We start from the raw sequence: 16,514 nt of genomic DNA on the forward strand, positions 1-16,514 counted from the left end.
AATTAAATTACATCTAGCTGAGAACCAATTTTCCTTTTTATTTTGGTTTGTTACAGATGTCTAATAACAAAAAAGATTTGTATACAAAACTATTGGAAGAAGAGTTGAAAATAGATAAACTTTTAAATGATGACAAGAATCAAATAAAAGTCAAATTATTGCACCAGTATAACAATATTAAAGATGCAACCCAAATAGTCATAAATCACATTGCTAATTTAGAAGGAACAACCCTAACTGATATTCATAAAAAACTGAATCTTGAAGAATGAAATAAAACAACAATTTAATGATGGAACCTTTTATTTGAAGACAAATACAACTCTTTACAAGTTAATTTCGTCCAATATTGTATTGTTCACAGAAAAACAGTTGTGAACATATTTTTATGAACTTCTAAGAGCAAATTTATGTAGTTATAAGTGTTTTCAAAAAGCCACAGTTCCATATTGCTACTCAATTACGAAAAAGGTATGAATATGACAAATAGTTCTAATATATTCATATTATGTTGATCAAATATTAAGTGACCATTGTCAGCAAATAAGTTTAATTGGAGTAAAGTTATACTAAAACTATATGGAATATTGGTTTTAAGAAACATAAAATCTACCTTCCTTCTTGGAAACAGTACTAATATTATATTTAAAATATGTGACAGTTTATTTTAGATAGCACAAATACCGTAAAACAAAGGAAATTTATGAATAATATAATTTCCGTTCAATAAAATTGTTTGTAAATAGTGCCCATAGTTATAAACCGTCTAATATAAACATGCATCCCATGAAATATAACCAACCCTTAACATGCTTTGACGTTACACATAATTCCTTAACGAAATGAAAGTATTACATTGAAGTTTAAATTCTAACGCTACAATATTGTGTTTATTAATAAGCAAGCAATAATATATAAATGTTTATATAAGTGTGCGTCGTAAAGACGCGTGCTATCTAGTAGCTATTCCGCAATGAGGCAGCGGGAGCTGACCACACGCGAGCTAAAACCTATCCACACAGCGATAATACGAAGTCGGTTTGCTTTACATCTTTAAGCGATCACTTTCAACTAGTGTTCGCAGTGTTTGTTTTTCACTAGTTCTGATCAAGTTTTCTTTGTTAAATCAATATGTTATTGTGGCAACATATTTGTCTCTGTTCCAGCCAGGGAATAAAGCGTTCCAAATTGTAAAGTCTTCATTAGTTCCATTCTCTATTGGTGTCAACCGTTCGGTACTTTACTTCGTGAACGTTTACAATGGAATGTTACATTTGATGTTGAAACAGTGTTTTCACCAACGGAGTAGTGTGATAAGACTTTGTCTTAAATATTTGTCATTCCAGCTAAATTTAAGTATAACAATATAACAAATTTACAAAAATACATATAAATTAAAGAACATTCGCCGTTTTGAGATTCCTAAAATGCGTATAAATATATCACTAACAAATCTAAGTTATTCTATTCAAATAATACCCTATAGGATGTGGAAAGCTCAACACGCGAATGTTCTTTCACTTTCATTAAACGTCTATCGTTAGACTTATATCTATCAGTTTCAGACTCGTTTCAGGCTAAATTTAAGTCCCACAGACTAATTTCAGAGCACCAACCATCAATCAATAAATGCGATTTTAACACTAATTTCATTATCCTCCAACCACTGTTCATCAAATGTTGACAAACAAGTGCATACGAAAATAGATTATAAAGTATTCTAGGAGGACCATTTCAACAATTGTAACAATATACCACATTGGAACAGCCTGCTCTCCCCTACTATGAGAAAAACATGCTTATAATATCGAGAGCAAGTCATTGCAATGTTAAAAACAATCTCACATTCATTCAATAACGCCTAAATATACACAAAGTTCCTAAAAACAAGTCTGAATACGTTGGGTTTAACCCATGCAATCGAACATAACTTATAAAGATCTTTTAATTAAGTGAATGTTTACCATAAAACTAAGCAGGCCCCGTTGTACCAAAACGTTCATAAAAATACATCTTAAACTAAAGATCCAGAAATCAAAATATACATATTCAGTTAAAATAATCTACATCCATTGAGAATTTAAAATTTCATAATTTATCTAGTTAACATAATTTATTGTAACACTAAAAAATCCTATCATAGAAAGTATACATTATTTTATCTATGGTAAGTTGACAGATACCTCAACAAAACAAAAATTGTACTTAAAAACCAAATTCCTCTATGGTCAATTCACTTTAATACTGAGTTTAGATTACATAGGCTAAACCGAGCTTAAAAATAAGATATTTTGGTAAATTGTAAATATACTATGTGTAAATAAATAATGCCGACTCATATGCTAACATGCCATATAAATGACTCAACTTGGTAATTTTAATAGCAAATATCACTTGTCTCATTAATGGGGGAGGTCATCTCGTGAACCTCATAGCTGTATTCATTGGTTTGTCATTGGATATTCATATTACTGTTCTTTTATTATATCCTAAACAATGAGCTTGTCTTGTTTGGAAGTAGCTTTTAATTCAGATATCACCGGCGCAAAACTAAACGATTCATCAAGTACATTTCAGGTAGAGATTTTCTCAATACGATAATAGATAACTAGACTTTATTCATAAAGAAAAGTTCAATTACACCATTTTTAACAAAAGTAAAGAAAGAGACAAAGGAGTACTTTAGTTAACAGTGAAATTAGACTTTTTTTATGAAAATGAGTTGTATTTAGAGAGAATGTCAACAAAACCTTTGCGTATACATCACAGATATTTATGAAATTACATGTTGCTATGGTAACCCCATTTTTTTACATTTTGGTGTTTGAAAAGTTTAGATACTGTACACAAAGATTTCTATACCTCTAATAGTTTGTTACAGTATACTTAAATTTGAGGCTATCAACAAGGGACTTTACGCCGGCTTAACCCAAATCAGTCGCATTAAAAGCGAAAATCGCTTGTCACATCGATATTAATAATTAAACACTATCGTGTCAAATTAAAAAATCAGTCTCACCTTCGGGAAGTCTTTGAGATGTTTAGGCACGTAATTTAGTCATCTTACAGGCAACTAACTTATAATTACAGTTACATGGCTTCACTTTATAATCAGACACTGATGGCATTAGCAATGATTGGTTAATCGAGTTTCCATAGATATTTTTGAAACAAACCTGTCGACTGGTGGTATCTATTTATGGATAGCTGGCGTTTTTCTTAGTAACTTATGCGTCAAGCTTGAAATAGTATTTATTACATAAATTGTCTTTGAAAACACAGAATCATAGACTTACTATCACATTCATAAGCTTACGACTCGTAGCAAATACGCCTGCTAATTTGTAAATAGAAACCAGGCATAAATTGACCAATCTTAACCAATGTCGAAGACAATAGTGTCGAGAAGAAAATTGTTAAGGCTGTTGGAAATACGTGCTCAAATGTTGCCCAGACCTTTATCCAGCTAAGGCCAGATCTTAATAGAATGCATCTCATAACAATAAAAAAACTGAACTATGGAAAAAAAGAAAATAAATGTTAAAAACTATAAATAAATACATAAAAATTACTTCTTTTAAATAAAACAATTTAATTAGAAACGGGTGCATCCCCTTGACCAATGTGCTCCTTTTCAGATATGGATTGATCCTGAAAATTATTAAGCTTATACTTTTTTGTTGATAATTTCAGCTTGAGGCATTATTGGACCAAATACATTTATAGATATAGTCAAAAATGTGTAATTAACAAAAGCAATATTCATGAAAAGAGTACAAAACCTAGACTTTTAATAAGAATACCAAAAAAAGTCAGTTATGGCAACATGACATATTAACGAATCCTTTATAAGCTTGCATGAACTGAAGGTGTTTTTTTTCTTTTCTTGGAAGGTGTTGCGTACACGATAATACCAGTTTTTGACACAAATTATTTTTCATCAAATTTACATAACATGGATACAAGTCTATTGGCCCAATTTAATTTATTCCAAATACAAATTTAGTTAATAATATATGTACCTTCTTATCTAAAGGTCCGTTAGCCTCTAACGATTGCCCTACATCAGTCTTAGCCGATTTCTTTTTCCCCTTTCCCAGAGTTTTCTTGGGCATTTTTCCAGTCTTTGTTTTTTGTTGTTGAGCTGTAATGTCAATATAATACTATTGAATGGAATGAGCGGAATTCTTAACAGTTTCACTTGAAAATATATTATTAAATCTTGTCAACTAATCTTAAAATGTATAAAAACAGACCATGTTTACTTCAAAAATTATATATTTTAAATTAAAAATACTTCAGATTTTATATTAGTCTAGTAAAGTTTAGTGTCTAGAAAACCTATAAAACAAAAAAATAACATGTAATTTTTTTTTGTGTTAATTATCATTCTAAAATTTATGAAATATTATAATTCGATCAAAAGACAAAAACAGTCTCGGACGAAAGTAAACTTCCAGACAGTATTAGGACAAGACAACCGCAGACATTGACAATTTTATATTTAATTTTTGTTTCGAAAGTGTCCATAAATTCCTATTCCACCCCATTTTTTTAATGCTCAAAACGTTATGAGAATCCGGGGTTTAAATTCTGTAATAAATAAAACATACCTTCACCATCATTATCGATGTTGTCCTCGTGAGGACTTCCCTCGTCGCCGAGAAGATTCATATCATCAGATCTCACAGTTTTTCTGAAATTATCGAATAATATTTTACTTATGTTTTACAGAAGTAACTCTTATGTATTTAAATAAGAAACGTTAGAATAAGTATATTAGTTCTTACAGATATCACTATGATGGTTAAAAAAAAATCAAATGTCATTAAATTGTGACAATAGTCATTTGTTAGGCAAATATTTTCAAACCTCGCAGTCTTGTTTAATTGACTTTTACTATAAATTAAACATATATTTAATAAATAAAATTTTCCTTTATTTGAATTTAAAGCTAATTTTGACTATGAATTCATCTTGAAACCGAAGAGTATAAAACAAAAACAGTCAAAACCATTGTACAAATGACTAATAAATAGTATAAGCTAATGAGAAATGTTCATATATAGTACAGTCAAAACTGTTTACGAAGACATCGTTTAGAACAGTTATACCTAAAGTGGTCTATATCGACCCCTAGGGGTCTATGACAACCTGCAAGGGGTCTACGTCAGGGAAAAAAAATTTGGGGGTCCACGATACTGGATCTAAACACATACACTGATAGTACCTATTTACATACATCATACTTATAATATCAAAACATATACATTATTTATGAAAGTATCTATGAAGTAAAAAAATATTATATATGTTTATAAAACTCCAAACGAAAAAAAGAATATCATTAGCCGAGGAGATTTAAGATTAACCCTTACAAAATTGACGCCAAATGTTGATAATTTATTATTAAAGCATCCTTCTCACTAAAAATATTGAATTATTGCTTATGTTATTTTATTTATAGTTTATTTTATGTTAATTGAATGTTACGTATATTTTACATAAGAGATACAAAATTTTATTTTAAGTAGTTTTAATTTAAAATCAATTAATAAATGTATTGTGTTTTTACTTTAAGTTTTTAACACCAAACTTCACTACAGTTAGAAATTTACAGGAAATTAATATCAGGTAAGTAGGAGGTCTACCCAACACGAAAAAAACCTGGCAAAGGAGGTATAAGATACAAAAAAGTTTAGGGAACTCTGGTTTAGAACAACATACCGGTTATATTGACCAAAATCATAGGTCCTTAATAACAACGTCATCGGCTGTTACGACTATCGGTTTTTACGACCAAATATGAGTAATCTCTTCGATGTCGTTATAAAGAATTTTGACTGTAGATACAAAATGTCTATCTATTCTTCTAGACAAGCATCTAACTTCCAATTGGTTAGCCATTAGAGCTATTCAATTTCATTGGCGCATAGCTGGGGTTCGAACCTACGACCTTCAGAGATCATAGTCATCCCCTCAGGTCACTAAGCTAACACTGATGTGCTGCTGTATACAGTTAAAAAAAATGACGGCCACTCACCCATTAACAGCAATAGTGGCAGGTCTGGCTGGCTCATCCGTGTCCCTTCTGACGCGTCGTCCACGACCTCTGGTGCCGATGGTGCCGCGACCACGCCCACGACCGCGACCGCCACGCCATCCGCGACCGCCGTACGCGTTACGAGGTGGTGGCGTATAGCCCACGTAGCTGACCTGAAATGTGAGAAAATTTAAAAAAAAAAAGAACCACTAACACACAAAAATTTAACCTTAATGGGCTATTTGATAGTAATTTGAAAATAATAATTAATAATTAAATAAAATATTTTTATACTTTAGTCAGTAATCTGTTTGGTATAGCCACAGATTAGCCGAATCGACCATGACGTAATTCGCTTGTAAACAATGTGTCTTCGCTTTTCATATCCTTATACTATCTTGGAGTTTAATTTCATCTTATATCGATTAATATTTGCCCCATTACACACCACTGGTACAGCTCATAATTTATTTTAGGCAAATACTAGTTATTGCTTAGCACACGCCGTCGAGACCAGAATTTACTTCACCGTACAAGCGTTAAATCTGCTCAAAGAAAAGTCTATAGGTGCGATCAGCCGTAATTCGGCCTGACCCTACGCAATACCTGCGGATATCTGGCAGCGCGTGGTGGGTAGCTGCCGCCGCCCCACTGCCCCACAACGACTCCTGCAATCTCAAGCCTCGCCCCGCGACCCCTTCCCCTCCACCCGCCTAAGGGTTCACCCACGACCCCTACTAGTGGCAGGGGGGGCATCGCAAACTCCACTTCTAAACCTTCGAGAATTGCTTTGCGCATGCGTTCCACCTGTAAACAATAATTATACATTTTTAATAAAAAAACCTAACTACATCGAAAAAGATGTCATTGCTTCTTTGTGTATTGATGTACAATATAATAAAAAATCATGTTGTAATTCAATACAACAGACTGACTCATAATCACAATATCAACTTGATCACTGTCAAATATGTCAAACTTCAAATAGTTTGGTTTAACAGCAGCTATGTTACCAAACATTAGTTGTTATAAATTTGACGGTTTTTTTAAATGATCCTTATGCTATGCTATGGATTGACATGCTCCAGTTCCAATTTGAAATCGTTCATATTTGAACGATTCAAAACTAGGCGCTTTAGAAGAGTGTTTCTTGGCCGCTCTACGCAATTCACTTGCAATCTGGTAGTAAATTTAGAATCTATTTAACATCTTTTCTGTTGACGTCAATAAGTGTACTTTGTTTACCTATATGAATAAAGTTAGTTTGAATTTGAGTTAAAGTTACATACATTGGAACACCCATTTAACAAACGCCGCCAAACTTAACTGAGAGCAACGTTCAAAAGGCATATCTGTCGATACATTTCCATAAAATTGACTTTTTTGGATTGTTAACTAAAACTTATCTTCTCCTAGTGCCATTTTATTGCTAAAGGTTGACTGTTAAGAACTTGAATAGCCAATGTTGCGCTAGATTAAAAAGTTCCTCGGCGGATGACATGCCGGTCGACTCCCGTATGTTCTGCAACAAGGAGTTCTTCCTTCTTACAGCCCGTCTTTTGCCTTGTGCCTTATTTTGCCCATCATAATAAGTTGCAACAAGTTCTATCGAGGATTATGACATCCGAGATAAGCCATAACACGTACAGTACGAGAAAAATTATAATATTTATTAACCATCAAATATGTATATACAATGGAAAATATTGTTACGAAGACGGGTTACTGAAATGTTTCTCGATTCTTCCACAAGTTAGAGACGTTTTCAGCAAGCTGAAATATGATTTATGGCCGATTTATGAGAGATATTAGAAAATTTTAATTTGCCATATACACCCTAGTTTCAGGAGGCTGAAACATTTTTTGAGACAGGTTCAGAATGCGAGTGGTACAGTTTTCAGGAAATCTATTGTCAGGCGTTTTCAGAACTAGTTATATATACCCCTTTGATGAAGAAAAGTTCTAGAGTAAACTTTGTAGGTGTTGAGACAAGGACTAACAAAAAAAGACGTATTAACGTGCGAAAGAGATAGAGTACGTACGTTCTAGAATTGTGATAAGGATAGACCAGCCTCTCAGTACCACTCCTGCCGAGAAAGTTCTCGAATATAGTTCAATATTACAACGGATATATATTATCTATCCGATCCCTTAGCTCGTAACAATATGAAGTATAGTATTGTCTTTGGCTAACATAGCTTTTACACATTGAAAGAAAACATTTTTTAACCCGATTAAAGCTATTATTATAAACTTATAATTATTTACATAATTTTAAATTTAAATTATTCCGACGTTTCGCGTGCTTTACAGCTTGCGTGGTTACGGTGACTGTAAAGCACGCGATTTATCCGGTTAAAAAATTGTTTTCTTTCGATAAGAAGTATCTTCACGATGCTATCGGCTCTTTCGGAAAGTATACCTTGACTACAGTATCCAGATGGTTATCGCATAGCTGAGCCAAGTGCTTGCAATGGTTTGCGCGATGTAAATTACGCTGGAGTAATTTTCCGTCAAAGTACAGCCAAGGCGCGGCGACCAGCCACGGCACGGGCGCACCGCAAGCATCGTTCGCCAGTAACGCCACCTCAGCACCCGCCATCACTAACGCACCTAGCTGAACACCACGAGAACTTATTCCATTCACCTGCAAAAAAATTAACAAAAGATTTTAGTATACTAATGGATACTAAGCCTCGCTTGGGAATTTTTTTTTTATTAAAAGTAAATTTTGGAAACATGTTAATATAATATGTCTCGGGGATAATATTAAATTTTTTAAATGTCGAGTTACAAAACATATAAATCCCCCAAACTTTACTTTTATATTTTTACTGTTTTATTGTAAGTAAAAAATATTATAACTGTTAATTATGGCAAATATATAGGGTGACAGAATTATTTTTTAAAATTATTTTCTACATTATGGATTATATAAACGTTAAAAAAAATGTCAAATTACATTTACTACCAGTTCTCAACTCAAGATCGTAGAGCGAAATAGAAAAACATCTCTTTCACTCTTTTAAATCGCTAAGGTTTTTTTTTTTCAAAATGTTTGTGACTAAACATTTGTTTATATTATTCTTCATTACATTTTAAAGCAGTTAAAAATTGTAATTAAAAAAAAAAAATTAAAACCAATTTCATGTGGGAACACGCAAACTCGCAGTATCAAGGTGAATCAAGGCAGAAAAATATTAATACATAGTACCGTAGAAGTAATTATTATAAATAAATAAAAATTACTTAACAACGCATTTTTATCAAAGGCGAATCAGAGTAGATACCGACGCCCATGGACACTAAAAGGCGCGCAAGTGGGTTGCGTGCTTTTTAAAATTTGACCAAATGTCGGGCGACACATTTACCATATATTCAAGGCATTTTTTACACCATTCATCCTGAAAATATTTTAGTAGTTAGGTAAAAACATCTCACCGTCATCTCTTGCAAGTGCAGAGCGTTCATGAGATCAGTTGAGAAAGCCGTCGCTAAAAATGCATCTAATTCTTGTCGTCTAAGAATTTGTATTTGAGACGTCATTATGAATCTGTAAAAGAATAATTATAATATATAGTACATTTCTTTAAGTATGGGGCTGATGCCTAGGGGACGGCCATAAAGAGCAATATTTCCAAACTCAACTTATCTTTATTCATATATGTAAACAAGTACACTTATGAAGGTCAAAATGAAGCTAAATTAATTGTAAATTTACATTTACTACCAGTTCGCAAGTCAAGAGCGTAGAGCGGGTAAGAACTGGCAAGAAACTTTCCGCTACTCTTTTTAATCGCCAAGTATTGAGTCATACAAATTGTTTAAACTGGAGCAAATCAATCCCAAGGATCAGGATCATTTAAGTATTCATCGAATTTATAATAGGTAAACAATTTATAAAAAATAACCCATGGACATCCATTAAACTCACTTTTAAATAGTTGGATGTAGTAAGAGGGTATTCGCCCAATTGCTAGTTTTCAATTATTGAAGTCAAAATAATTTTTAGACTTCCCATCGCATTTATTATCAACCTGTAGTGTCCAATCCTAAATATCAAATACTCTAGAAATATGTCTTGTTTAGTAAATAAAAGATGAATTTAATAAAGAAATTGGGACCGCTGGAAGTTTCTCATTTCGGAGTCCAAGACATTTCCTGGCAGAGCCAGCGAAGTAACTTTTTAAACTGTAAACTGACGAAAACTAATATTAAATAAACATTATTTACCTTAACACAGTCGCTAAAATCAAAAGATGTTGCGGCACATAAGAGGTGTTGAGCATGAGAGGAGTATCAGACTTCATGCACGATAAGAACGCGCGCATACGACGGCACTTGTCATCTTGGGCAGTACTGAAAAATAAAATTACAAAGAATTTTAAAACTACCCTCTCTCTGACACTATTGTGTAATTTTCATATTCCGTCCATTCATATTAAGTCCTTTTTATGTAATATGTGTGGTTGTAAGATTATATATGTCGCAGTAAACTAGTCGGTCAGACAAATAGTTAAACGTTTTCGACGCTGCTTTATTTAAAACGAAATGCTAGCGGTTTGATTAAATATCGACATTTAATTAACAGTCTAGAGATTCAATTATCTCTCGGATTTAACTGCGACATATATAAATAAACAACGACTATAATTAAATTGACAGCTTTACCGGATTACATATAAGCCAATACACGGTTTGATACATAATATCTATCGAATTATTAGAATTGGTTACATTTTAACTAAAAGTCACACAGATACAATAATTTCGCAGTGGCCATACTTGAAAAACGATATACCTAAACCTTCCTTCATCATATCATTCTAGGTATTGATGACTAATTCCGAGCAGAAGAAGCAGATGAGACAGATAGACAGCTGAAGACTTATTTTTATATAATATAAAATATATACTATTGTTGCCTTTTGTGTACGTATTATCAAGCTCTCTAGAACGCAATCGTATCTCTCACCGTTAAGGCAGCATTCATAAGAAAACTATTTGTTTGATAGATAACTATCTTCTCAGACTTCATTTGCAAATCCTACTATGGAAGTTTTTTTTCAGGTTAATACCTGCGACAAATAACGTGGCTTTCCATTGGTAATTAAAAAAAAAACAAGATCGGTTCAGAAGATACAGAGATTACCCGCTACAACCTGACAAACTTCATCTTTTTATATTATTAGAATGGAAGCCGGCTGTTATAGTAATCTAAAAAGCATATTTAATAGGAATCAAAGTCCAAACTTACCCAAACCAAAGCCTTTGCACGGTAGGCACAGGCCAGTCGAGTACAACACCCGGTACAATCTCATGACTTTTACCCGGATTCACTCGGGAATAAATCCATTCAGCCACTTGTACTGTACAAGGTCGCTCATTTAATGATGTACTTGCTGTTCCTTCCTCTGAAAGTTTTAATATTTTAGATTATAGCCATTCTAATAATATTCTCAAATAAAGACTAGGTTCAACCCTGTAAATGATATTATGTCAGTAAACAGCTTTTTGATTCTAAATTCACAGTTATTTTTTATAATATTTAACTGTAAATCAAAATGTCAGTGATTTGAGTGTAGCCATTTTGTTTTTTCTTTTCTTACCTTTGGCCTTTTGGGCCATGAATCGATGGTGATGCATATTGTATACAATGGCATATACATTTTGTCTAATCGGCCTGTAGAAGTGGTGAATTGATGGTATTTCTCTATGGTTATCGTCTTCCATGAGCACTGGTAGAGTAATTTGTCTATGGGTTAATATTGACAGCATCTGTGGGTGCATGAGACCACGTGTGTGCCTTTCCGCGCACGTGCGTAGAACTTCAGCCGGTGCGCATGGGCAGTTGTCTTCGCTTTGCAAGTGCGCGCTTACTGTTTGTACTCCCTGTCAAATATGTCAATTGTCATTATAAATCATAGACAAAACTTGGCAAGAAATAAACTAAAAAGCCAAATGTCGCTAACTTTATATACCTGCACTATGTAGATAGTTTACAACATTGACTGCAATATAAAATCCTGGCATAATTAGTAGATCAAGTTATATATATAAGTAATTTCATTAATAAACTTAAAGCTTATGTTGGATATCCAATTCTTTTTAAATATTAATAATATAATTATGCAAATAGTTATATATGAATAATCTACGTACAACATGTATACACATATATGTATACGTAAAGAATCATTATCAAAAATCACTTGCTTTATAGCTGATTCCTGTTAAGAAAATTGTGAAATAAGAACGAAGATCACACCTCCTTGGATGGTCTGTCCACTTTTTCAGTGGGTTTAGCCACTTGCTTCGTATGTGTGTCTGCTGTTTCCAAAGACATCGTCGCAACGCCATGACTCAACTCATGACAGTGTTCCTCTAAGCTAAAGTCTGCGTTAATTGACGCGTTAATCGTTGCCAATTTGTAATCTTCCAAGCCTTTTTGCTGTAAACATTAAATTTTGACAACCATTCGAGTGCAAAACAATGGGTTAGTAAAAAAATTAAATGGTTATGCGATGAAACACGGCCATGTACTAAACGTTTAACTGTTATCCATTTTAAAACCTATCAATACTTGATTTGATGTTCACTGTTTAGAATATGGTCAAGATTCACGTGCGGACTCCGTATTTTATTTGAATCTAGAAAGTTCTATGTAATTAAATTATTTGCATCAAAAGTTCTTTAAAATGGTTTGGTCTGATTAAAAAACTGTAAAATAAAATTTAAAAAATAAATCAGATTTCTGTATCTGTTATATTATTAATTGTCAATGTAATAGGCAAGTAGGTGATCAGCCTCCTGTGCCTGACACACGCCGATTGGGTCTAAGATAAGCCGGTCCGGTAAGATCCTTATGATGTTTTCCTTCACCGTTCGCGTTCTAGCGAGCACATAGAAAGAAGTACATTGGTACACAGCCGGGAATGGAACCTACTACCTCAGAGATGAGAGCCGCACGCTGAAGCCACTAGGCCAACACTGCTCAAAATTTTTATTAGTCGCGTAAAATATATTTGAAATAAATTTCAAAATTAAATACATTTAAGACAATAATTTGTAAGTTTTTTCTTTCTAGTAAAATGTACAAATTTGAAAAAAAAAAATATTTTGTTATTTGCACATTGTTTAGTTCAATAAAAATTTAAAAGTAAAATTTTGAATATTTCTCTCTTATGGTATATGTGTCTAGTTCGTATTAAAAAAAAACCATAGACAATTGAAATGTTACCAATACATTTACCAGAATGTGGATAATTTGCTTGAAATTACTATTAATAAAAAAACGATATGGCCATGACTTGTATGAGACGTCGAGTTCATAATTTCTTTATAAAATAATACTACGTAAAACTTTCGCTTCAAACAGTTAAACTTCTTTAAATAACATAGCATTTTAAATTACTGAAAACAAATTCATTTCAATAATATTATTTTATAATTATCGCAAGCAGGCTAAATGAAAGGAATCCGTACGTGTAGAAGAAATAAAAAGCACCCAACAAATGGTATTCTAGTGAGTGATGCCAATTATGAGAATGAAAAGGCGTGGATGACCACAGCGTAATATCATGTAAAGTTAACCTCATGTTCGGATGATTCAGTTGCCAGTTTCGAGGTGTCCATATCGGATGAAGTCGATTGCAGATTTTGGTCTGGTTTTTGGTTCTTTTTGTTTGGTTTTGGACGACGACCTGAGAAGAGTTTTTTTACACATAAACATGGAGAAACATACTGAATTATCGCAACTTATAAATGAGATTTATTTATTTTTATATGTCCTTTGACAAATTTTCCAAACCAATTTTCAAATCATAACTAAAAATAAAGTACCCAAAGTTTTTGGATCTTGGTGCACATAGAAAGAAAGTCCATTGGTGCACAGCCGGGGTTCGAAGCTACGACCTAGGGATGAGAGTCGCACACTAAAGCTACTAGACCAACACTTCTCTGATTGTTATAAACAATTAAAAAAACAAAGATTTGATGCTGGCATCAAATCTTATATATAATAATATTAAAAAATATATTCTTTCATGAAATTTAACAGACTCAATTATATACAGATATATCTGAGACAATATTGTATATATAATACAAAAATAATCTTACCAGATGCAGTTCTATATTTTAAAAATCCATCTTTGGTGCCATTGAAGTAATACTGTACGGCTTGCTTTAGTTTTGCAGCACGGAGATCATTGAGGTCACCAAATACCTCAATACAAGCGGCATCTATGTCTGATGATGGTAAATCATGTACAAACTGACCTATTGTTTTTATTAAGTTCTCAGGTGGCACTTGTTGCTGAAAAACCAATTTAAAAATTTAAATGTTATATCCATATATAAACTAACACCATTGCTGATAACAGTTTTATAACTTATGTTATTTAAAAAAAAAAACAACTGATATATGCTTCCGTTAAGTAATTTTAGCAAATACTTTTTGTGTTAAATACTTAACTTCTGTTTTACTCAGTCTCACATGCATATAAGAATTAGATGTGTGTCTTAAGGATTTCTTTATGATCATCGGAGCTGCATGAATTTTTAATTAATACACATAAAAATAGTATTTAAACTTTGTAATAAATACCTTCTTTTGATTAATTCCAAGACGTTTGTAAAAGTCAGTCAAACCATTTTCAGACAGAATCACTCCGCCTAGAAGTGCTGCAAATAGGCACAATCGGTCTTGAGGCACATCAAGTACTGTAGGAAGTTCATGAACCATATATTCCTTAGTTTCCAATGAAGACTAAAAAAAGATAAAAATATAAAAGAGACTGGATTTTAGGAACACACAATTCACTATTAAGAAGATTAAGGGAAAAGACATTTTGATTTATTAAATATACATCTCCACTTGAAAGTATCTCACTGTGCAGTTCTTGATGGAACAAAATGTAATAAAGGAAAAATGCTTACCCTGTATGTTAGCTTTAATTGTGACGAACTAAAATATCTAGGAGGCTGGAAAACTAAATATTCACCAGAGCAGCCCACTAAACCAGCATATGCCTTCTCTCGACATAAGCCTACTACTTCTTGACAATGGTCATCTGATGACACCATCTGTAATGACAATTCATCATCAATCAGCATATAAATTTTTTTAAATTGTTCAGGTTTACATCAAGACAGTGGCACTGTTTATTATCATAATTTTATAAATAATTACTGGCAGATTTTGCTTGTCATTTTCAGCAACTAGGCAGCACTAACAGTAATTGGCAATAACAACATCTTAAGATATTAAATTTTAATGTTGTTTAAAAAATGTATGTCTTTATAAAGTTATTTTTAAGGTAAAAAAATGGTCACCATACTTACAATAGGAATATTGAGGTATCTCAAAGCAGTTCTAAGGCAAGAGTGCAACCCAGTTGGAGGTACCCACCACACTTTTGGTGGAGGTGTGCCTTTGGTCACAATATGGCGGAGGACCTTCAATCAAAAGTAGTCATGAGCAAACCGCCATATAAATTTATGACTTATAAATTATAAAATTATAAAAACCAGAATAATAACAATTCAACCTAAGTACTAGTTTGCCGGACTATATGACTGCCTCCATAGAAGTAAACACTAACTACCTACAGTAAATTAAAATTTGTAAAAGGATGTTTTTACAAACTTACAGAATTGACTCTCTGTCTATATGTAGCCTGTGTTTGGATCCAGTGTTGTGGTAAGGCTGGAGGTGTTGGGTGAGCTCCATTAAAACAAACACATAGGGATACTTGATGATCAGCAAGGGCCTGTGCCAATGTGGTTAAAAATTGTACACATCTTGCCCACTGGCCTCCGCATGCCCAGTCTATACAAATATTTAAATTAGTTAATGACCTTAAAAAATTAGCTATTTATTTTATATTAATTGATTTATCTTTTTAGATGTTATTATTACCAGAGAAGTAGCCACCATACAGTCGATCAAGACATCCTTCAGCATCGAGCACTAAACGGAAACCACCTGGATGGGTTCTGGCGATTCGAAATAAATCCACACCGACTCCTTCGTTTTCTAAAAACGCCTGTAAATCTTGTATGCCCATGTTTACTGCAACCCCTACAGCCGTACAATCGTTCGTTCAATAGTTCGTTTCGACTAATTGATTGATCTGCAAAAAAAATCTAGTATTACCTTTACCTAATATACTTCGATGTAACCTTTCTATGTAATAAAAAGCGCTTAATTAATACGAATAACAGAAAATAGAAAAAAATTAATGCATAACCGGCACGTTACTTGGTTAAAATTCAATACAAAAAAAAGGTAGTCCACATCTACTGTATGGTTATTAATGGTCGAAGCAATGCCAAGTAATTAAACATGTGATACGAACCTTAATATGTAACCATGCCACTTAAAAACTACGGCAGCCGAAAGTTGGAAACGGAGGCCATTTGTAATTTTCAATTTTATAATTTTCTATTAATCCCTTCCCTTCTGGGT

General features: G+C 32.9%; 1 protein-coding gene across 1 annotated transcript; it reads right to left on the reverse strand.

Moving 5' to 3' along the window:
* Positions 1-285: 285 nt before the first annotated feature.
* LOC123707738 (constitutive coactivator of PPAR-gamma-like protein 1 homolog) lies at positions 286-16,510 on the reverse strand. The gene is made up of 19 exons (XM_045658057.1): positions 16,405-16,510; positions 15,966-16,179; positions 15,697-15,875; positions 15,389-15,502; positions 14,984-15,130; positions 14,652-14,813; positions 14,165-14,360; positions 13,637-13,746; positions 12,312-12,494; positions 11,653-11,935; positions 11,301-11,457; positions 10,277-10,402; positions 9,485-9,596; positions 8,466-8,690; positions 6,650-6,850; positions 6,044-6,216; positions 4,614-4,696; positions 4,023-4,144; positions 286-3,651 (listed from the first exon to the last, which is right to left on the reverse strand). Exons 2-19 carry the CDS (start codon positions 16,111-16,113, stop codon positions 3,592-3,594), a joined length of 2,781 nt encoding a protein of 926 aa, XP_045514013.1. The 5' UTR covers positions 16,114-16,179; positions 16,405-16,510; the 3' UTR covers positions 286-3,591.
* Between the last annotated feature and the right edge of the window lie 4 nt (positions 16,511-16,514).

This window comes from Pieris brassicae, chromosome 3 (assembly GCF_905147105.1).
Source record: "Pieris brassicae chromosome 3, ilPieBrab1.1, whole genome shotgun sequence".
NCBI lineage: Eukaryota > Metazoa > Arthropoda > Insecta > Lepidoptera > Pieridae > Pieris > Pieris brassicae.

Excerpts from the sequence above, each read along its gene's own strand:
- LOC123707738 (XM_045658057.1), bottom strand. The coding sequence starts at position 16,113 with ATGGGCATACAAGATTTACAGGCGTTTTTAGAAAACGAAGGAGTCGGT. Across the intron at positions 14,814-14,983 it reads AATTAAAGCTAACATACAGG|TCTTCATTGGAAACTAAGGA; the intron begins GTAAGCATTTTT and ends ATCTTTTTTTAG. Across the intron at positions 9,597-10,276 it reads ATTTTAGCGACTGTGTTAAG|ATTCATAATGACGTCTCAAA; the intron begins GTAAATAATGTT and ends ATTCTTTTACAG.